At 40.5% G+C, this 24,208-nt stretch overlaps 1 protein-coding gene across 1 annotated transcript in view; it reads right to left on the bottom strand.

Annotated features, from left to right (window-relative positions):
* Positions 1–24,208, bottom strand: part of LOC131983792 (potassium channel subfamily T member 2) — a 57,589-nt gene that overhangs the window by 30,283 nt on the left and 3,098 nt on the right. The window contains exons 2-8 of the mRNA XM_059348602.1: positions 7,342–7,421; positions 6,066–6,168; positions 4,872–4,934; positions 4,025–4,073; positions 3,548–3,607; positions 1,137–1,211; positions 918–1,001 (exon numbers count right to left, since the gene is read on the bottom strand). Of these exons, the coding sequence (XP_059204585.1) occupies positions 918–1,001; positions 1,137–1,211; positions 3,548–3,607; positions 4,025–4,073; positions 4,872–4,934; positions 6,066–6,168; positions 7,342–7,421 (514 nt within the window). The remainder of the gene's footprint in view (positions 1–917; positions 1,002–1,136; positions 1,212–3,547; positions 3,608–4,024; positions 4,074–4,871; positions 4,935–6,065; positions 6,169–7,341; positions 7,422–24,208) is intronic.

The raw sequence follows: 24,208 nt of genomic DNA, 5'->3' as shown, positions 1-24,208 counted from the left end.
TTGTGTCATTAAGTTGAAAGAAATTTTGAAGAGACAATTTGAAATGTCGCATTTAAGAAAATGCGATTTAGGGATGTTTCCATCAACTGGTTTAGCAAATAAACAAAGCTGCATTAAAGTGCTTTTGTCAGAAGATGGCAGTGTAATGTTTTGCTGTAGGCTAATCCATCAATAAAAAGTAGAAGAAGTAGAGATTGTACAAGAGATAAAAAACAGCAATAAAAAAGACATTGCTATTCGGAGAACTTTGGCTGAAACAGCTGATCAGTCATGTGAGTTAAACTTTTGCTAAGTCCGAAGTTATTTAGAAAAATCGTTTCCATCTCCCGTTTAGCACATTAACTATTTTTCGGAAAAGACAAAAAACACCTCAAGTGAGCGTAAAAACACATTGTACATAACACAAACAAACTCAAGAATGGAGAGACCAGACCAGAGGCTGAGGCTGCAGTAAACCAACAACTTCCTGTGTGTCCTGGGAGGTAAGATTTTTTGCTGCTGCCCCCGTCTAGAGCATCTCTTTGTACATTGCTTAGTTTCCCTGCCTGCTTCTCCAAATTGGGGGCCTGCCACCACCATCTACTGTCAAGACAAAAAAAAAACTATGGATGAAATATAAAAACGCACTAAGAGGAAGATGAAAATGGCAAAGTGTCGGAATATATGGAGCAGAGAGGGAGACAGCTTATTAAAAATGTGAAGCAAGCTTAGCTGTCATAGGACAAATGGATGCAAGGGATGTGTAAAACTTCCCAAGGTTCAAGTTTAACTTGACTGATTTACCTTCATGGGAGAAAGAGCTGGTGAGCTGAGATGTCACAGACAGAGATGGATATTGCATGCCAACAAAATAACACACCAGAGATGTTGAGATAAAGTAATGAAAAAATTGGATCGGGAGATAGCGCTTCACTTACTATCATGTTCTCCAAAGCGTGTTTGGCGAGCCAGCAATTGAGAAATACAGGGATGAAGAGATTTCTGAAGGATGGCAAAATCACCTGTCAAGAAGAGAAACCGTCAGACTGCTTGGCTGCTTCGCAAGAAAATGTGTCATGTGAGCATGTGTCTATTGTGATATCACTTATGTATCACTACAGCAGGTGTTAAACATGTGGTGTGTGTTCTGCACTCACAGTGATCATGAAGGGAACGGCGCTGATCATCTCCAGAATGAAGGGGACACGTAATACTTGCTCCCAAACGTTGCCCTGGAAACGCAAAGCACACACATGAGGTCGGGAAACTCCATTGTCATGGCGACCTTCGGGAATTACTACATAACAGGAGCGATTGCGGAGAGTGGAAGGGAATGTATCGACTGGCTTTTACACAATATAATTGATCGGGATGTATGAGGGTTATACAGCTTCTTGTGCCCCTTGAGAAAAGGAGCAGCATTACTCAGTTTTTATAAAGCTTTGTCGCTCAATTAATGTGTCAGCCATGGCTGTTTTTATGTGTCTGCCACCTGCATATGGCTGACCTGAATCTGATGAGTGTAGGTGGACAGGCACGGGGTGTGTCCACAGGAATCAGTCAGCTCTAAATGCTAAGGCCTCTAGCCTCCAGAGTAATCTGCAGAGTGAGCCCTTTATAGGCTTACAGTGTCAGGTACATCAAAAGCGGGGGAGCCCGATGATGGATCAGCCCCCCACTAAAGCAACACAGGGGCCTCCCCCAAAGTCTTTCTGATGTGTCAATAACATGATGGTGCTAAGAAGGCCTCAAGGCTTGCTGAAGGGCTCTCCAAATGCAAGAGTAAAGGAGGAGCACCAGGGGAGAAGGTTAGTGGAGTGAACACACAGTGAGTGTGGGAAACGCCAGAATACATGAAATGGGATTATGTATTACGGGATTACGTAACACAAAATACACTGCAAAACACATTAAGATTACCAAGTATTTTCTTTTTATATTTAGCAATAGTATCTTAATTGTCATGTTCTGAGTATACGTTATTTAGCTACTGGCCATAGCTTCATGTGCTTATTTTAGAAACATGTGTCTTTTGTAACAAAAATGAGCGAATAACCCCTCTTCACAGGGATTCCAATCTTGTGTAAAGACTTATTTTTAGGATTGACATTGTGAGCTTTTTCATGATTTTCAATCGATTCAACTGTTGAATATGGTGAGTTGTTACCTAAAATATTGCTTCCAATTGAGAGTTTTAGTTGTATGTAGTTTAAATGCTATTTCAAAAGCATTTTCTACGCACCAGTATCTACCCACATATACTGAAATGAGGGAAAAAAACGTGCTAGCTTCAAGTACTGCTGGCTTATGTTAATGTTACAATTCGGCTTATCAAGCCACAATTGCTTAAAATACATATTTTTTGACTTATTTTTAAGACATCATTGTTTTTCCAGTGCCTAGATATTTTTACTTACTTAAAGAATTCTTACAAAGAAAAAATTACTTATTGCACTGGCAGATCATTTTACTTGTTTTCAAGCATGTATTTGCTTAATTCTAGTTATTTATTTCTCTTTTTTTGTTGTCAGTTGGTTTTGCAGTGTATGAATAAGTCAGCAGTTGCATTGTCAATGAGGTAAACATATTTTTTTCATGGACTGCATTTGTTCCTGACGGAGGTCACGTTTATTTCTAGAGCACCTTTTATACAACCAAGGTTGACCAAAGTGCTTTACATAACTGAATAACAGTAACAACAAAATCCAATCCAATACAAGATACATAATTGAATAACAATAAACTCACAAATAACAATAAAAGACAATTTGATCTAATAATATATTACATGAGATGTGCAATGTGAAGGTGGTCGGGGTGGATGGGTGGCTCAAACAAACATAGACTATCAACCAGAAGACTGTTGTTCACATCCTCTGTAACCAAATGTCAACTTTGACCAAAATCGCAATCTTTCAAAAGCCGAACCAAGTAGTTTTGTTGCCTGAATCTAACCAAACTGCAACTGTTTCACAATATTAACCACATGTTTCAACATATGGTTTCAACTGTAGTTTCGTTTCAAATCATAAAGTTAACCATATGTTTAAAACTACAATTATAATCAGGGAGAAAATATGTTTCCCTTGAAATGTAAATTATAATACAGCTTTTCATATGTCTTTTTGTCAGCAGGATAACGTAAAAACTACTGGCCCAATTTTCACCCTACTTGTCGGAAGGGTGTAGCATGGAACAACATGTGAAATTTTGGAACGGATCGGAATCACAGGGAAAACATATTATTATTATTTTTTCGCTTTTTTTAACACTGCAAGATTGGGCATGCCTTGGTATAAATCTATGCTTTTCAAGTGTAAAGTATTTAAACGTATTTAGAATATGTTACTTGATTAGATTGCACATTACAGATAGGCTCATGAATTCAGTAATATGTAGTGGAATACATTTTAACAGTCACCCTCCCAGCACTGCCCTCAAGCATATTCCACACATACAAACACACACACACACACACACACACACACACACACGCCACGCATGTAGACATCACAGCAAACAGACATCACAAATGGCTTCAGATTGTTGGGGGCCACGAGTTACTCACCTTGTAGCTGAGATACACAAGCAACATAGTTTCTGAAAAGCTGATGAAAGCCACAAGCACCTGCAAGAAAAAGAAGGAGAGATAGAGAGATTTATGTGGAAATTGAGAGACGCAGACACAGAGAGGAGTCGGAGAGAGACCGGAGCAGAGATAAATTAGGAGTCGGAGAGATGCAAGAGGAGAGCGTGGGTGGAATCAGTAGGCGTGCTTATGATTGAGCTTCAGAGGGAACAGATTTAAGTGAAGCAAGAGACAGTCTGATGTCTGATCGAGTACATATATGTGTAATCACACGGTTAGTGTAAACACGTGTCAGATAAAACGATCGGAATTCATCTGCCGTAAATTAAATGCTGAAAAACGCATAAAAAAGGAATGCAGACGTGCACCCGTGTGTGAATGCATTCATGTATGCAGATATGTGTGTGTAAACAGACTGAGGCTTTGTTTACACAGGAGTGTAGTGATCTTTCTAACCTGCAGTGCCCACAGCGGGAGAGGTCTATCCACCCAGATGATCAGTTTCCTGCAGAGAGAGAGGAAGAAAGGGAAAGAATAGAGAGCAGAGGAGAGAGTCATGGCAAAAAAGGAGACAAAAATGTGATGAAAAATTTGCTTTCTGCCAAACACAGTAAAACTCAGCATGGACCATGAACACAGCTCATCGGACTTAATTGTGCTGTTTACAACTGAACAAAAGTAAAGTGCCCAGCTTCCAGTGTGTTCATACTGTTGAAGAAAAGTAACATTCACACAATGAAATAGAAATTTACAGCCTTATTTTGAGAGACAAAACGTTTTTTTTCCCCCAAAGACACCCTGGGGCTTATCGTGGCTGCTCTCCTGCCCGGGCTCTGCCTGGAGCAGGAGGCAGCCCATCCCTTCCCTGAGCTCACCCTGTCAGGCTCCTTATTCATTTGGAGCCAGAGCTTAGCCAGTGTCACCAGCCACCAATTAGATCAATACGTCCCTGAGCAGGAGACACGGCACAGCCTCAGGTCCACACACACTTCCTGATTCCTCTCCCTCCTTCTGCTGCTGTATATTACATGCTTTATCTCCACTAGATCGCTGTTGATTAGGCTACACAGGCACTACATACGTATTATGTTGACAGGTAATCCATACAGTTGGATTGTAATGAATGAATGTGGATCTGTAATGCTCAATATCAGCATAGCGAGTCAGTTAAGTGAAGTTGCATTGATTGGTTTATACAATATTTCCGACCAGTGCACCGGTGTTGAAGACGTCCTCCCTGGTGTGCGGTTTCATGGTCCTATTCTGCAGGCCATCACTCTTAATTAGAGATTCACATGCTTACCAGTCAAACTCACTCCAGGGACGGGATGATGAGTTTTGTTTGGTGCAGTTTACTCCGCTCACACTACAGGGAAGAAGAAAAAAAAGAATCACTGTCTTGCGGTTGCATGTCCCCGCCAAACCAACAAGTCAGGTTCCAGTTTGCATATTTGTCTGTGCATGAAAGTAGACGATGCTTCAAATATGTGTGTTGCTGTGAAGCCAGCAGAACAGAAGGTCTATGCAAACATCATCGTTTCACTGTGGAAACCCAAGATTAGCATCACCAATTCAGTATCTGAACAAGTGTGAAGCATGGTAACAATCTGGTGTTGGATAATGGCCAGAAAGGTGTTCTTTTCTGCAACATTATGAATTGAAAGTGAAGCTCATTTTTGACCTTTTGGATATATATTGCCACCACTTCCATCATTTTATCTTCAACACAATTGTGTGAAATTTTGTCAAAAGCAGCGTATGAATTCTTAGGTTACTATAATAAGGTCGTTTGTAAGGTCACAGAGATATTGACCTCTCACCTCCAAAATCCAATCAGTTCCTGGACATTTGTACCAAATTTGAAGAAATTTCCTCAAGGGATTTCTGAGGACGGACAGATGGATAGAGAACCGGAAAACATATTGCCTTCGGCCTTGGCTATCGCCAGCATCAAACTATAAAAATAGCAATGAAAGGAACTTATCCAGCCTGCCATTGGCCGCCTGTTTCAGACAGAACTCTTCACTATCCAGTATTGCTTTCTCCACTCTCTACTTTGCAGGAACACACTTCATCTGGGGCTTAGCATCATCCAAGACAATAGAAAGTGGTTTAAAGAAATGAAAACAAGCGGGAACAGTTTTTCCCCTTATCCCAGAATGATAATGGTTTTAGGCAGACCTTTCTCCAGCGCTGTCACACCGCTGTGGAGACAGATCCGCTTTACAAGATTACTTCTAATCCAGCTCTTCTCACTAAAACTGGACCCTCAGTGTAGTCCCAGTAAATATCGGATAACTTTCCCGATTGCATCTCCACCTCCTCTCTTTTCTCCCACCATCATCCCACATCCAGTACTTACAGGTCCTTTACAGGATACTCTACACACTGTTATCTATCTATTGACCTGATGCACTTGTTCCTGCTATCAGGCCTGTACACTCACAAAGACTTTGTTTCACATCATTAAGCCCGCTGTTATCATCATTTCTCTCACCAGTCCTGTCTCCCGTCTTGCGGGTTGTCCAGTAGCACTCTGACGATGTAGAGGAGGCAGCTCAGCACTTTCAGAGCAAAGTTAAACATTCGCACTCGCAGACCTGCAATGGAAACGAAGAAAGTCACTAAAAATAAATATCAGCAACTGAATTTATATATACTCTTAACATGATTTAAAAATATGGCACTCAATAAAGCTCATAAGAAGTCTTTGCTCTGTGCACCTACACAAATAAATGTGTTCGAAAACACACACACAAAAAAAGAGTAATAGAATAGCTGCTGGGAACCAACAGCAGCTCATAAAGCATTCATCATTACTAACAAAAAGTGCCTCAGATTGTTCTCCAAAACACAATTCATCATATCTTTTCAATAAAGCTCATGCAGCCATGGCTGACAATGGTTGGCCTAATGTAGCGTGAAATTTATGTAGTATTTTTTATCTTGTCTGCTAAAAGTTAATCTTGTATCTCTTAAATCCCAGTTCATATTACTATTAAAGTATGTTATTCAAGCAGCAATTAACCCCTTAATGAAAATGGATTAAAGTCTTTTTGTGATGTTCACTGCTTTGAATGCATATTTGCCTTCTTATATTTCGTTATTATATTTCACATTTCTTTTCATATTAACAAATTATTCTTTTTTTAATTCAAATTATTTTATTACTTATTATTTTACATTTTATATTTGATTTTATTATATTCCTTTTTACTGTTTTTATGAATAAATATTTATATATTATTCATATACACATTTTATGTTAAATATTGGTTTACATTTATTATTCACAATTTTTACAGTTTTTTTGCTTTTTATATTGTTATTATATTATATCATTTTAATCTATCTATCTATCTATCTATCTATCTATCTATCTATCTATCTATCTATCTATCTATCTACCTATCTATCTATCTATCTATTTATTCTTTATGTATTCTATTTATTATTTTTCTTCCTCCCAATGACTCACGTTTCTAATTCAAGTTCAGGTTTTTATGCAGGAAAAAAAAGATAAAATAAATAACATGTCCACAGAATCTAAATCACAACACATACACATAAAGAAGTCACAAAGAGCAGACAAGTTGGACAACTGGCAATGAAAAGTGGAGCAAGAACGACAGCACATCACGCACTAAAATCAAACACATCTCTTCAATCAAAAATCAGAGCAGCTCATGTAGAAAGCAAACAAGCAGCAGACAGGGAATTCACCCGACTGATTGCAGACAGAGAAAGTTTGATCCCAAACACAGGCAACTCACTGGATCTTTGGTTTTTGATGAAGAACAGCTTGAGGCGCTCCTTGAAAGTGTTCTCATTCACATAGAACTCTACCTGCACCCTGAGAGAGATGGAGAAATGGGCAGGGACAAAGAAAGGGAGGGTGCAAGAGAAAAAAAGAGGTGATTGAAAAGATAAAATACTTATTTTATGGCGTCAAGTCAAGAGATAGAGAAGCAGAAACAAGTGGAGGGCTGGGAGATAAAAGGGAATAGAGGAAAAGGTGAGGAAGAAAGAGTGTACAATTGAATAAATTGGACATAGAAAGAGTAATAATGATTATTTCAACACTGAAAAAGTATGGAAATAAGACACTGTGGCTGGCCACATTAAAAGACTAATGGGATTTTGGAGGAAATGGTGTTCCTGCTTGTCCGCCTGCCCATAGGCCCAGACAGCTGCAGTCAGTCTCGTTATCTCCACTGATTAAATATAGAGCAACAAATTACTTCCCTCTGATGTTTCTGGTGAACATGGGAGGCCATAATTACTGCTCTTTCTCCCTTTCCATTCTGGCACCCTCGTGTTATAGGGACGCACACATCTACTGTACACACACAGGCCTAAAATACACACCTGTAACGGGGTCATTAGGATTATTAGACCATTCACATGCTGGCCTGACATGGCCGCTCATGGAGAGGCATGATTAAAATGACAAAGAGACCCTCTTCAGACAGCTCTTACATGTGTACGGGCACACAACCAGACAGACTGACGGTGACTGTATTTCCTGTCTGACCACCTCAGGGGAGAATTCTCAGTAGCTCTCCTTTCATCCTATAGACGGAAGAGTGGATGACTCAGGTCGAGGATGAATAACGCCGGGCCCCACTCGCTGGTGGTCTCCTCACAACACACAGACAGATGAAAGAGAAGCAGAACAACTGCAATCTATTCTGTCTGCAGGAAGAGGAAGAGATGGGGGGAGAGGGTGGGGGGGGTGGGGAGGTCTTCCCAGGGATCCAGAGTGATGCTATCCCACATGGTCAGACATGCACAGAATAAACCCACACTTTCCCAGTAACATTTGAGGGGTGGGGGAGTAACTTTCTTCTTTGTTGCTATGGCAACGCAGGATCCGTTGTCTGTTCCGTCCCTCTCACATGAGCAGATGTGAGCAAACACATACTTGTGGAGTGTGTCCAGCCATTGGAACCGATAGCCCTCTCCAACTTCTCGACGGTTCCCCTCGCTGTGAGCAGCCTGCTGACAATAAGGCTTTTGTACACACATGATGGAAAACAGAGCAACAAGCAGATATGCAACAGCTCCCCAGGCTCGCAGGAGCTCAGGGGTGTGTAATTGCACCTTTGGATTAGAAAATAACTTTGTATGAATTGCTGTAGAGATGGGACACCCTGCAGGATTTGCAATTTGCAGTCATAGACAGTGGAGAAAGTGAGGACAGACTGAGTGTGAGGTGAGTCGCACTGAGCTAATCGACCGTGTGACTGCACGACTTCTTTCATGCATGCACCAATCACACAGTCAATACCATGGTGGCAATAAGCACAGGGAGCCATTATCTGCCGTTTGCTAGGTAAATATCGTTACTCACGTAAAAATGTTGAGAAGTAACAACACGTGCAATGGTTTTATCATTGTTTCTTAAAATAAATGAGTGTTCCGGTTTTCTGTCTGGAGTCTGAGTAGTACGTTTCACCGGGCTTTGATTGCCTGGAGGAAACAGTGAGTGTGGAGAGCAAAAAAAGATAAATGCATCAGGTGAAATGCAATCTCAGAACCCATCCACTATCATCTGATGACAATTTCACTTTTTATTATCTTTTTAATAAAAACAATTATCTGCATTATGCTGCCTCTCAAATCCAACTCCAATTTTACATCTTAATTTTCTAATCAGACTGTAAAGGAAGTCTTGACCCAGATATCTCGAGTCCCAGAACATTAATTTTGTTATGTTGCAAATTGCATACTTTGCTTTTTTTACTTTCGCTACTGCAGCTGCTCTTACACAGTATGTACTGTTGCATGCAGTGTGCACGAAATTAGAACAAACTACCCTATTATAACAATGCACCTTGCACTTTGACCCTCTTGCTGATTTATATTCTGTGCAGAGGATTGTGGGTCTGAAGAGCCAGAAAAGCAAAATGGCTTGCACGCTGCAAAACGGATGCAGTATTATTATTGGCATACTGCATTTGGCATACTATGTGTTGGGAAATACTTACATACTAAATATTATGGTAGTATGGGTATTACAAAGCACCCTTTGGCACTTGCAACCGTTAGTTAAAGTCTGGTTGATAGCTAATGCGTTCTTAGTGTAAATGTACTCAATCAGAGAGATTTTTTTTTACAGATCCTAATCACTCATTGAAGGATTACAAATAGTTAATTGATGTCCAAGACTACAAACAGAAAGTAAAATTAACAGCAGTAACAAAATGATTTTTAACATGCCAACTATTTTTTCATCCTTTGAAAAAAACAGTTAAACGTCAAGGAAGGCAGAAGTAACAAGGACGCTGTTTTCTCCTTAGGTAAGAAAGCACAACCACAAATAAAAGCATGTGGTTGAAAAATCTTTTCAGCCAATGCAAGGCCAGACAACCACCAGCAGAAAATGCTTGACTTATGCTACCTTTCCATCAGAAGACTTTGAAAAGATTTGGAAAAGACTCCTGGAAAACTATGAGCTGACACCTGCTCACATCTAGACAAGTGTTTAGAGTTTTTAGTCCCAGTCTAGTCTAGACTGAGATTTTAGGCAGACTGTGAATCTTGCTGGGTCACTATTTACAAGACTAAAACTAGATTCTTTTAGCATTTTTTTCCCCAGCGTGCATATTTTTCCCATCATGCTCTTAGTAGAAGCAGCTTTTGGCTCTAGCTGCTCTAGTGTGTGCAGTGGTTTGTGTTGAAAAACAACAACAACAAAAAGAAGAGGAGAAGATGCCACAAAATGCACCCTCAAAAAAATCATACTTTAATCATTGATTATTTATTATTTATTTATGTACATTTATTTATACATTTTTACTGGGTCTCCTACTGTTCTCTTTATTAAGAAAGAGCGCCCCCAAAAATCCCACTTGTGGCCGTAAATATATGACATCACTATATTTTTATTTAGGACTGAGCTTACTAACATTATTGTGATGTTACTTTTTCCTGTCAAAGTGGTTTTACTGTCCGGTCTGGAATTGGGGACCTTTCCCCGCTCATCTATTGGTTGTTGGTTGTGTTACGTCACTGCGACTTGCGATAATATCAAACACGTTTGAAAAGATCGCAAACCCAAGGCTAGGAAAAGACTGATATGAAACAACGCAGATTACTACCTTAAACTTAACGATGGAGATGTCGGGAGCACGCCGTGACTCCAGTAAAACTCCTAGATTTACTAAAGACTTTCAGTTTTTAGTCTGAGACTGTGGAAATCTTTTGGTGTAAGCCCAGCATAATTTAGCACTTCATAACACAAACCATCCTGCAAGGGTCAGACTCAGAAAACACAGGCAACTTTTTTCTGTTTTCATTGCGTACATATAGGATGGTCGCAAAGGGTTAAGCTGGCTTTTTGAAGCTTTCTTTTGTCTTCTTCTCTGGTGCATTAGTCAGGGAGAAGTTTAATGAAGTAAGGGATAACAAAAAGGAGATTCAGACTAGAGTTTGGATTGTAAATGGTTCAATTTTATGCATAAAACTCCTTACTCAAGTACTGTTCTTAAGTACGCTTTTGGGGCACTTGTACTTTACTTGAGTAGTTTCCATTTTTTTAACTTCACACTTCTACTCACTACATTTTAAAGGCATATATTTGTTCTCTTACTCCATTACATTAAGCTGACAGCTTAATTTACTTTTCATGTCAAGGTTCAACATTTCACATTTTTATAAATGAAACCATGTAACAGTATATTAAGTAGTTAAAATTAGCCTCAAATAGGCAATATTAAAGTTCTGCTTACATAAATGCATCAATAATAATAAAAAATAATCCAATTATATATTTGGAATATTTTGATTCTGATACTTTAGTACTTCTTTTTACACCACTGATCTTAGTCCATGTAAGACCTTCCTAAGTGCAAGATTTGGTATGCATGATGACTCAATCCACAGGTGCATGTCAAAACATTAGAATATGATGGAAAAGTCCATCTCCAGTAGTTCAAGTCAAATAGCCCCAACCAAGTTCTGAGTGCATATAGATGGACATACTTTTCAGAGGCCAACATTTCCATATTAAACATACTTTTTAAAATTGGTCTTTTGAAATATTCACATTTTTGGAGACACTGAATTTTAGGTCTTCATTAAATGTAAGCCATAATCATTATACTTAGAAGAAATTAAATAATTTAAGACATGAAATGTTTCATTCTGTGTGTAATGGATCTATATAATGTGTTATTTCCACTTTTTGAATTTAATTACTGACATAAATAAACTTCTCCATGATATTCTAATTTATTGAGATGCACCTGTATATGCAGGTTACTGTACTGGTGCTCCAGTTATCTAGAACACACATGAAACTGATGACCAGCAGGTCAAGTCATTACCAAAACACCAAAACAATACAAATCAGGAGCAACAACATATTCCCACACACACACAAATCCTAGAATAGACTCACAGAAACATATAATTTATTTAGGCCGCTAGGGTGTAGCATCATATAATGTATATGTAGTGGTGTAAATATCTTACATTATTCTTGCACATTTCATGAAAAACACCCACAACCAATATTACTAGGTTTATTCCAACTGTGATGTAATTAGAATGATTACATCACTTACGCAGCAGATTAAGTGGTTATCTGTGACACATTTACATTTCTAAAGTAACCTTCCCAACCATCTTTAAAGAACTGAGGCCCTCCTGTGTTTAAACACGTTCGTAATGATGGCATTATGATAGTAATGTGCATTTAGTTAGGATTCCCTCGGCAAGATAAAATCATTGCACATGTATTGCAGGTTTTCTTAAGAACTCCACTTTTGGGTTAAAATCCTCATAACAAACTAAACAGCTTTAATGTTCCCTTTTCCTCAAGCTAATGTCTTCTTTTACAACCAAATCCATCAGCCACTGCACCTCCAAGCCTCGCCCTGACAGTCTTTTTCTATTCTTTACCAAACCTTCCGTTTCTTATTGCCTGTTTGTTATTGCCTTAAGACACTTAAGTTGACATACGTTCCTAAATCCAGCCATCCGGACATTTCTTCATTCATCAAAGTCCTTAAAGCCTCTTCAAGCTCTCTGAGAAGAAGCTGTGATAACTTCCCAGGAGAAGAGGTCATTTTGCCATTGATGTGTTTCTCTAAGTGAGAGCTTTTCCACTTGAGTGTACAACAGAGGATGAAAAGTAAAGTGGAAATATAGCCCAATAAAGAGTTGAGCTGTGGGATAGATTGAGAGTCGGGATCTTTAATCTAAGGGGAGGATGGAAGAGAAAAACACATTAAAAACTCATAAAGAGCATTATTTCAAAACAAAAGACACACAAGCACATCACGATGGTACCTCCGGGCAATAGCCACATATCAGCCCCCTAAGGCCCTCCAAAAAGCACAGGGGAAATAAATGATTAGATAAATGTTGAGAAAAAAACGCTTTGGGATCCTGCTGTGAGAAAAAAAACACATGTCACTGGTTTAAAGAACAACCTGATGCTTTGTTACACAGAACCATCTGAGAAGCAGTCATTGGAAACTGTTTGAAAAAGGGCAGACACTTTCAAAAAAGACCTGCCAGGTGATGAACCATCTGTAAATCACTTGATGTTGTGCCTGACATTGGTAGTGTCACACACTTTTTTTCCTCCTCTTCCAGTATCTCCAATAGCTATTTTGCAAGGGCACTGTCATGGCTTAACACTGCCCAAGACAATTGTACTTGGTTTAAAGAAATACAAAGAAGAAGCCTTTTTCCCCTCCATTATCGCAGGATGATAATGGGACACTTGTCTATTACGAGCTGCTGAAGTGGGGTGAAGAGCAAAAACATCTTGTCCACTGAGAAAAGGCTTCAGTGCTGTTTTTCTTTCAATGAGGAAATCATGGACGGATTAATGAGCTGGTTACGGCATTGCGGACAATTTTTTCCACTGGCCTATAGACCACCGCTGTAAAATGGACATTCTTAAAACTGTTGACAGGACATTTGAAACTGCAAACATGTCATTATTGATCAACGGAGGTTTTATATTTGTAAAACTTTCCTCAAACAAAAAATAGAGAAATCTGTGATGTCACCACAATGTAAAGTCTATGAGCAAACAGGGAACTAATGGGCTGAGCCAGCGAAATATTCAGTTGGCTCCAAAATGCAGAAGTAAAAAACTTAGAAAACTTTATAGGCAAATTAGCCAGAAGAGCTATTGTTATTGGATTGAATAGGTGCCATCTTCAGATCTAGTATCAAGTTCTTGATAGCTGCCATTTTAAAAGAACATGTTGCCTCGCCACACGCCTGAACAGTGGCGGACTGGGGGAAAAAATGAATGGGTGCCCTCTAGGGAGCCCCTTGATATAATAAATTATGATGATGTGCCCTCTAGTGCAAAAAAACTCGATAATGTGCCTTAATGAGAGCCCTTCTAGTGCCCTTCTGCCCTTCTGGTGCCATGGTGCCTCTCTTTGGTAGCCGACGAACGGGGTATGTGAAACAGGCGTTGCTTTATGTGGTGTTGCTATGATGAACACCTACATCAGTACTAAAATCCGCAATGGATAACGAAGCAAAAAGTGGATTAATAGTATGCCTGTACCCGTAGTAGAAAAGCGCAATTAGATGCCAAAACACGATAAAGTGCCCTTGCAGTAGAGAGAAAAAGAATCCCAGTGAAGAAAACGATCTGCAGTGATTACAAAAATGTCACAGTAGGATATCAATAAAGATTTTATAATACAGTATCACCGAACTTTGAAAAATGTTATGTGAGGTTTTTGGTCTCATTTAGCTCTCAAATTGCACAACTTAAAAATGTACAAATTTTATCCTGGGGGGCATGCCCTCCTCATTACTTTGATCTGGATCTCATTTTAACTTAATGCTAATCGTAATCAAGGATGAGGACTATTTCATCATACATGATGCATCACAGCTTTTTGCACGTTGGTGGGGCCCCATGTTGTGCAGAAGGGGCCCTTTTTATTTTTTCGCCCCTGTGCTTTAAACAGTCTGAGTCCGCCACTGGGCCTGAACCAGCCTTTAGCTCCTCACAGGACGATGTTTGGTCTGAATGACTGTGGTTCAGACACAAACACATTACTTGAAGCCTTTCATGTAATCTTGTTATATTGCGAGAAGCAAAGGTAACCATTTTAGTGTATTGTGTAAGATTCACCAGGACAGAATAACCCCCAATGAGGTTTCCCCTCTTTTTCTCTCTGCTCCGCTCCACATTCAAACTATAGGCTTATCAAGCTAATTATTTTTGAGTTAGGCATCAAGATCATCTCACGGGCTTTAATAAAGCACGAACAGCAGCTTTAACAGCTGGAAACAAGAGAACAAGAAGAAAGGGGCATGGCATAACATTTCAAACCTGAGCCTGGGGAGAGAATTTGCATTTCTGCATTTGCATGTACACTGAGAGTTGAAGTGTGAAAGACAGAAAGAGAGAGGGAGAGAGGGAGAGAGAGATAGAAAGAGAGATAGAGAGAGAGAGAGAGAGAGATAGAAAGAGAGAGAGAGAGAGAGAGAGAGAGAGAAATTACAGACAGATTAATACAGACAGATGGACAGAAAGACAGTGGGGGACATGCGGAGGAGGATCTTTGAGAAAGAGAGAAAGAGAGCTGAACCTTGTTCTCCTGCTGCTTCCACCCATGTCTGTGCTCCATAATGACACAGCACTGGCCATCTAATGACACAGTGGAAGAGTCTAAAGAAATCCAAATCTATGCATGCACAACAGCACAGTATTGGTTCATCACAACCTCCACACAACACAACTCAGAAATAGTATTCATACCAGACAGTGAAGTAGAAAAAAACAATTGAAAAATTCTACCGGATAAACCTCACAGAAAGATGAGCCAAATGCCCCAAAAATCGATCATAAATATGGATACAGGATTCAGGAAGAGGCTGCCTGCAAGGTTCATTACTGCTGTGATATGGAAATGAGGACAAATGAGTGATCTGGAATTTGTTGTCACACATATTTATAAGGTGTAGAGATTATAAAAGGAAGTGACTACAGTTGTTTTTAACCTTGTAAAAGGAGACTTGCGTCAAGACTAGGGTTGGAAGTTGGAAACTTTCCATGGGAATAAATGGGAATGAACCAGGAATTAACAAAAATGAAGGGAATTTATTATCTGCTATTCCTCAATCACATGCACATAGCAAATGCTTATTGCAGGCCTGCTGAGGCCACGCCCCCTGTCGAGGCCATGGCAACTACATGCACCTGCATGACGCAGTTAAATAGGTAACATAAACTAAATTATTTTACTGGTTAACATGTTGACTTTTGGTTTCACAGGGACATGAACACTGGTCGCCTGAGTCTGCTTGATACATCCACCAACCTCCTACAGAAAAGGAGATATACTGGCGTCAAGACTAGGGTGGGCAGTTGGAAACTTTCCATTGGAATTAACGGGAATAAACCGGGAATTAACATGCACATAGCAAATGTTTACTGCAGGCCTGCTGAGGCCACGCCCCCTGCTGAGGCCACGGCCCCTACATGCACTGCACATTCCTCTATCACATGTTCAATCTAACATTGACATGTTGAATGGGACTTTTTTTTGGAGGAAGTGTGGCTCTTTTTCATTTAACCTTTTGAATGGGACTTTTGGGGATTTTTTTTATCTAATTTATGAATGGGTGGGGTCGGGGGGAATGAGTAATATTTAACTCAACATTCATGTTTTTGTTGTTCAATTAAAGAATAGATTGTTCAGTTCATTAATTCTCATAAATTCTCATAATTCCCATGCAAAGTTTCCAATTTGGAATATTTCCAAAAATTCCCCAGCATGAAGAGTTATTCTTAAAGAAGCCGCTCCTGTTGATTGGAAGAAACGCTGCTGAAACCCATTTGAAGTGTATTACTCAGCATTCTTGTATTGCTTTAGATTCATGGTTGAATAGGCGATTCTTTTTTAAAAGAGGGCACAGTTAAAAGAGCAAAGACTGCGAAAAGGAGACAAGAAACAAAATAATAACATACATAAAGTCCAAATGAGAGAATGGGAAATTCAATGGGATAAAGAAGACCACAAGACAAGACCACTCTAACAGGCAAGGTGTACTCCACTTCATCCAACCAATGGGCGACAGAACGGCTTGTTCCTGACCTAGATACACAACAATCACACACATTAGACCGTGCTAATAGCAGGTGGAGACGGAGAAAAAGAAATGAAAAATGAGAATATGTGTACCTAACAGGAAGAACCCTCTCTTATGCTAAAAAGAACATTTTTGTTTTAACACAGGCAAGAAACAAGTTCATGCTGACAAAATACTCAGATGAAACGAGTCAGATTTCTTTAAAACCAGTCATTGGTGCCACAAAATTGACTTTAACACTCAAATGAAACAAGTTCAAGTAACCGTGAATGAGATATTTAAGAAGCCTCTTTATCTCCATCTTTTTTTATATAGCGAAGGGAGAAGATCAACCTGTGTGTGTCTTGACTGTTTTTTCTATTATTTAGTCTACTGGGGGTAACTGCCCCTCTTTTGATGCCCCCATTATGAAAAGAAACGAAGAAATGCTGCAAAGTGCCCTATTAGATGCCTCTATGGTAGATAAAACATGAAGATGATGAACATGAATTGTTCTTTAGGTTGCCCTTCCACTGAAGAAAAGATATGAAGAGCACTAATGGGTGCAGTTAAATAGAGAAAACGTGAAGCATTGCCCTCAAAGGTGGCCTTCAAATTGCCTTGTTACTCACCTTGTTCTGCACATTGTTACTGAAAGCGCTGAAACTCAACATGATATTGATTTTTTTTGCAGCATAATATTTGCATTTTGTGTGAAAGTACTAGTGCGATATAAAAATAAAAAATAATGTATTGATGTATGAATAAACCGGGGGCAACACGGTTGTCTAGTGGTTAGCACTCTTGCCTCACAGCAAGAGGGTCGCTGGTTCGACTTCAGCCTGTGGCTCTTCTGTGTGGAGTTTGCATGTTCTCCCCGTGTCAGCGTGGGTTCTCAACGGGTACTCCGGCTTCCTCCCACAGTCCAAAAACATGCACTTAGGTTTAATTGGTGACTCTAAATTGCCCGTAGGTGTGAATGAGAGAGTGATTGTCTGTCTCTATGTGTATTTTACTGGTTAACATGTTGACTTTTAGTTTCACAGAGACGTGAACACTGGTCTCCTGAGTCTGCTTGATACATCCACCAACCTCCTACAGTCCCTAAACTGACTTTCTTGGTCTTTATAATATCCCCTCACTTTCTCATTCCCTCATGTCATAATTGATCGGCAACTAGAGGTCAACACCTAGCACCAAATGTCAATGTGGGGCGTAATAAGCTGTGCCTCATGCGCCACAATTACGTGGGTGTTCTACAAATTACAGTGCATTCATTTTCACATTCAGTGAATGAGTCCACCACTGTATATTTATAATCAGATATAACTTCCAGCAATCAGCTTCTCTACCATGCTGCTCGGCCACAAATGACATCCATCATTTACAATATATGTGTACTGTAACTCACAGTATATTAAGTATATTTGCAGAGAGGAAGTGTGCACTGTAGCTTTTCCTCAGAGCCATTTCCCGAACAATGCCTGTGTTCCCATGAATTCAAACTCTCCATACATCATCAGTGGAAGTGTTCCAGCCATTCCTCCCCCCGCTGCTCCCCGACGCAAACCAGCCCTGCCTTATTCTTTCCTGAAAGGGTCATTCACTATTTATTGCTTCTAGGGGGCTTTGACACATCTACTTTATTTACCTGAATGATACTTAAGTGTTAAATTCAGAGAAGTACGGTGGCCCTGAAGTGCAAAACACGCCAGCAATTCACACAACACACCAGCAATTCACACAGCACACCAGCATTTCACCACAGCACGCCAGCAATTCACACAGCACGCCAGCATTTCACCACAGCACGCCAGCAATTCACACAGCACGCCAGCATTTCACCACAGCACGCCAGCAATTCATCAAACCGGAAAGGGTAGGTACATATTGGACACTGATCCTCTTCCTGATTGGTTCCTGCCGTCATTCACTTCTCCATAGTAAAACCAGTCGCCCATGTAGTGCGCCCGTATTGTGATATTTATGGTAAATTCATTGAGCCGGTCCAGAGCGAGCTGACATGAAGGATAAACACTTTACTGTCATTCTTTTTCACTTTGCAGTATAAAACTCTTACCTGCAGAGAGGAGATGAAGTGTTAACTTTACATGGACACTCAACGTGATATAATCAAATTGCGTCGCGCCGAAAATGTATTTGTTGGGTCGGCGAAATTCACAATACAATGCCCTTGTATATTCATTCATTCAGTCTCTCCGCTTATCCGGACTCGGGCCGCGGGGGGCTGGAGCCGTGTCAGCGAAATTCATAATAAAATGCGCTTGGATAATTACTGTACAGTAAATATCAAAGGGCATTTTATTCTGATATTCCACAGAGACACGTTCTGTGAGTTTGTGAGTGAGAAGACCCGAGGTCCTCCGGTATTAGACTGGAATTATTGATTGGAAACAGATTATTTTTTAATGTAATGTAATATTTACTGGGCTACACGGTGGTGTGGTGGTTAGCACTCTTGCCTCACAGCAAGAGGGTCGCCAGTTCAGCGGCTCCTGCTCAGTGTGTACCCCGCTTCTCGCCCAACGTCAGCTGGGATCGGCTCCAGCCCCCCGCGGCCCGAGTCCGGATAAGCGGAGAGGCTGAATGAATGAATATACAAGGGCATTGTATTGTAAATTTCGCCGACACAACAAATACATTTTCGGCGCGACTCAATTTGATTATATCACGTGGAGTGTCCATGTAAAGTTAACACTTCATCTCCTCTCTGCAGGTAAGAGTTTTATACTGCAAAGTGAAAAAGAATGACAGTAAAGTGTTTATCCTTCATGTCAGCTCGCTCTGGACCGGCTCAATGAATTTACCATAAATATCACAATACGGGTGCACTACATGGGCGACTGGTTTTACTATGGAGAAGTGAATGACGGCAGGAACCAATCAGGAGGAGGATCAGTGTCCAATATGTACCTACCCTTTCCGGTTTGATGAATTGCTGGCGTGCTGTGGTGAAATGCTGGGGTGCTGTGGTGAAATGCTGGCGTGCTGTGGTGAAATGCTGGCGTGCTGTGGTGAAATGCTGGCGTGCTGTGTGAATTGCTGGCGTGCTGTGGTGAAATGCTGGCGTGCTGTGTGAATTGCTGGCGTGCTGTGTGAATTGCTGGTGTGTTGTGTGAATTGCTGGCGTGCTGTGTGAATTGCTGGCGTGCTGTGTGAATTGCTGGCGTGTTGTGTGAATTGCTGGTGTGTTTTGCACTTCAGGGCCACCGTAGAGAAGCCCTACTTGGGTCCATGATTAGCTAACTATAAAAAAAACTCAATCATGCTTCTATCATGAAACAAAATATGGCTTAAAGTTACGCGCAACTCTGTTAAAAGCAATCCAATGACATCCTATCCCTTCAGATTACATTAGCCTCGGATATCCGCAGACATTTAACATTTGATCAAATCATCGCAAGATATCAATCTGTTTCAAAGCCGCCTTCAAATCATCGTTTTGTTATGACATGTGCCATGCAAAAAGCCATGAAACATGAGAGGCAGCATCTCTATTGCCGTCTCTGGTGTCTCTTCGATCTTAAAGTCCTGTGGTGTATTAAGCTAACACAGTTTGGGAATAAGGGAGCTGCAAGCAGTGGACAACTGTGTTTGTGATCCTCCATAACAGCGTGGCACAGCAGCTCCCTGCCCCCACTCTGATGCCATGGGGCCTTCTAGCAACATGGAACAGCCCAGAAGTGCTCAGACACATGCTAGTCAGCCCCATGGCTGTGTTAGTCTCCACAGCAGGAAGGCTCTAAGTGTTGACAGTGCTTGGCTACCCAAAAGGTTGGTTAGGGAATTCAATATCTAGCTTATTAAAGGCCAGTGGTAGATCAATCCCTAAAAATAAAAGAACCATGTGAAGATGACCACCAGGGATTTACCCTGCCTGCACTTCAGCCTTGGGCTATTGCTAATCAGTGGTAACAATGAAAGCTTTAACATATATTATCCAATATGTGTCTGTATCTTTTACTCTATATTCATTGTAAATATACTCTCTACAGGGAATACAAGGAACATAAAATACAATGTAATAAACTCATTGTATGATCAAACTGAACTGTCCTTCATTCTGCCTTCAGGTCCTGTCTCCTCTAACTGTACACTGCTGTCTTACAAAGAGAGCGACGGCTCATGTTCACAATGCGTGATGCACACAATATCCCTTGCAGCAGGATCACGGCCAGACTGTATATGAGCCCTCCATCCTCCTGCCGTGCCCTCTCATTTGTTCTCAAGGCAGACCTGTCTTTAATGTTCAGGCCTGCTGGCAACATCTCCTCTTCGCCACAATTAATTAGGATTTTGTTTTCAGACGCTTTTTTTAAATAACAGGAAGTGCATTTCGTCAGGCCTGGTGCTTTGGTTTTATTAGCCTACCCCACTCTGGGCCACCAGCTTCCAATCGCCTATGCAGAGCCCCCCAATTGAATCCTATTAGCAACTGGGTGTTTTTAAGGTAACTTCACTTTATGTTTACTGGCAGAGCTGTGTGCACATCAGTTACGAGGTCTGCATGCTCCCACATCACCCCTTCTCTCTTACATACCCTCAAATCTGACAAAATCACCTTTTCTCAGAGTGACTTTTCTGCTAATAACCTCCCTTTATGCCAGCTCTGGCCCTGCAGACATGATGCATAATACATCCATGATTCCAAAACCCTTGACAGAAAGGATTATCAGCTTTCTAAACTTCTTCATAAATGATACGGCTGGAACTTACATGAGCTCTAAAAGGCTCACTAAAGCACTCCGACTTATAGAAAAGTCAAAGCAACCAAACTGGTATGAATATTGGTAATATTGATGGATCATTCACTTCATTGCCTCACTAGATTAAGGCTTGAGTGGAAGAATTAACAAGGAGGCAAAGGGAGTAGGAACATAGGGATAAAGGATGGCAGAAAGACTGAGACAGAGATTGAGTGAGAGAAAATGTGGAGGCGACAGCCAATAAGAGATTGTTTTAAGGACAAAAGGCTGTCATTTGTATGGTAATCCTGGGCTCTGAGGAAATCTCCCGCTGAGGCTTTCTATTGTACAGCAATGGAGACTGTATTTCATTTCAGTTGTAACTAATTAGGCATACAAGCTGTGCTGGGAGACCCGTGTGTTTATATTAAATATAATGTTACCAGAATTTTAATTCCTTTAAGGGCTGGGCAATGTGGCCAAAATCTTATATTTCAATATAAGTCATTTCAAATCTTGCATGTTTTCTGGTAATTCAATGAGTAAATAAATAGTCCATAATATAAAATAACCACATGGTACAGGTTTCCATTAGGGTAAAGAGTGGCCGCTGGGAAAGCTTCAGGCCACGCACTCTCAAATGTCTGCTCACTCGTCGTGTCTCCATTACAAAAAAAGACCCAAAAGGGATTTACGAGACTCCGGAGGTGACGTATGGTTTTTGACCGTGAAGTCACATATGCACGTAAACAACGTAAACAATAAGGAAGGAGATGCCGAGATGGAAGGAGCGGAGCTTCTGCTTTCATGCACATGGCAGAGATGATTATAGACGAGAGGACTACTTGCAACTTCACCGGCATTTTAAGTCGAGTACTACGTTACATCCCACATAGCGTTCTATCCAATCAGCAACCAGGCTTTTTTTAGGGGGGGGAAAATGGCCCTGCTCTTTGACAAGAAAAAAACAGCCGGTCAAACAGCCGGTCAAATGGCCACTAGGTGCGGCTCACATTCAAATTAGGGGCATTTCGGCGAGGGAGACTTGCCGCATTCTGGGTATTCGACTATAATGCCTCTACGCTCTTGTTTACAAACAGAAGTGTCAATATGACATAATTGCTGTAATACAATAAATAATTTGATATCGTCATATATAAATTGTCATATTACCATATACTGTGTACTGTAACATATGAAAAAGTTAATTTGTAGATGAAAAGGGAAAAGTTTTTAGTTAGCGGTGCCCTCTAGTGCCCTTAGTAATTATGGTGGACGCCAAGGCACACAAGGTGTCACAGAGTGCGAAAGCAGCGGCAGAAGCGAGAATATGGGTGTTCATGTCCTGTGTGGAACTAAAAGTGATTTGCTATTTGAAGTTACGCATCTTAACTTCCATGCATAGCTATGTCACGTCTACGTCATGCTTTACATTACTAAACTTCTGGTAGTTATGTTTTATTAGTTATGTATTTTACTTTATTGGCTATCTTTTATTATGCCTTACTATTTTTTTCCTAACCTTATGCAAGTCATTTTATTGTCTAAACCTAACCAAACTGCAACAGTTTGTTTAAAACAAAATTGATCTCCTGCCACCAGTAGGCCTAGGGCTGCTAATGTACAAAACGCTTATGTGGGTCACATTTGAGGGTAGACCAAACAAAACATGTGGTCATATGGTTTGGAGGACTTGTTGATGGAAGCTCTTAAGGAAAATGGAAGCTAGCTTACTTTACAGATTAAACCCGGCTGTGATAAGATTTCCAAAAGACCATTTCTAACATCCAAAAACATCAATTTCAAAATCCTACCATCAGCTTGCAAATAACCCGGAATAAATGTTTAATAATCTGGCATTTACCCAAACAGACTCACTGCCAGAAAATATAAATGGTGTTGGTGTCACCAGAACTGTATCACTTAATTGTTTCTACATTTCAGTGTGTGTCACAGAAATGTGACACACATTTGGATTACAGATCAATTATTTTGCACAACATTGTTTAAGGTTACAGGTTATGGGAACCAACACAGATAATAACAAGATAATTGGCAGTTGTAAGCAAACTTTTGTTTTGTCTAACATGCATTTCGGTCCAGTATAGTCTTATTTTTGTGGACAAATAACAGTTTAAATGTTGTGCAAGTACACTCAAGGGCCAGTGGGCAAACAATTGCAGAAGTAGAAAAAGGAGGCACTATAGATATAATAATTATAACAAAGGAGCATAGTAGATCTCTGTGTGTGAAATAAATTATTAAATCAATTCTCATCTTTCAGGGTCTGTGCTGAAAATTGCCTCACCTGAGAGCTTTTAGGGGCTGATGGCGAAAAGAGTTACAGACATCTCTCAAAAAGGGAAAATTGATGGTATTAGAGGCACTTCAATCAGAACTAAGACGTAGAAGAGGATATGCGGTGTGTCGGGTTGAATGTTAAAAAAGGGCGATATATGTACACTTACTAGTGGCTGCTGGGAAAGTCTCAGGCCACGCCCTCTCAAACGTATGGCTTTCGATCGTCGTGTAATCGCTTAGCGATCACATACGCCACAAATAAAACATGGGAGACGCAACTGTGGCCACTGTCGCGAACTGTGCACAATTTCCGCCGCTGATCATAAACAAACCAGCATGGCTAATTATGCACAGCGTCTCCGCTGATCATAAACATCGTAATCGTGAATTAACCGGCATCGCTAACTGTGCACAGAGTGTCCGGTGCTTGTTGCAAACAAACAGAGATCGCTAAGTCAACACCTCCTGCAGCAGCAGCACATACACACTGTACTGCTACAGAGCTAACTGTTAGCCTATTAGCACTGTGCTACTGTGCACATCGTTCCGCGGCGCCAACCTGCACTAT

The sequence above is a fragment of the Centropristis striata genome, chromosome 13 (assembly GCF_030273125.1).
Source record: "Centropristis striata isolate RG_2023a ecotype Rhode Island chromosome 13, C.striata_1.0, whole genome shotgun sequence".
Lineage (NCBI taxonomy): Eukaryota > Metazoa > Chordata > Actinopteri > Perciformes > Serranidae > Centropristis > Centropristis striata.
This window is presented reverse-complemented; position numbering and strand designations above follow the sequence as displayed.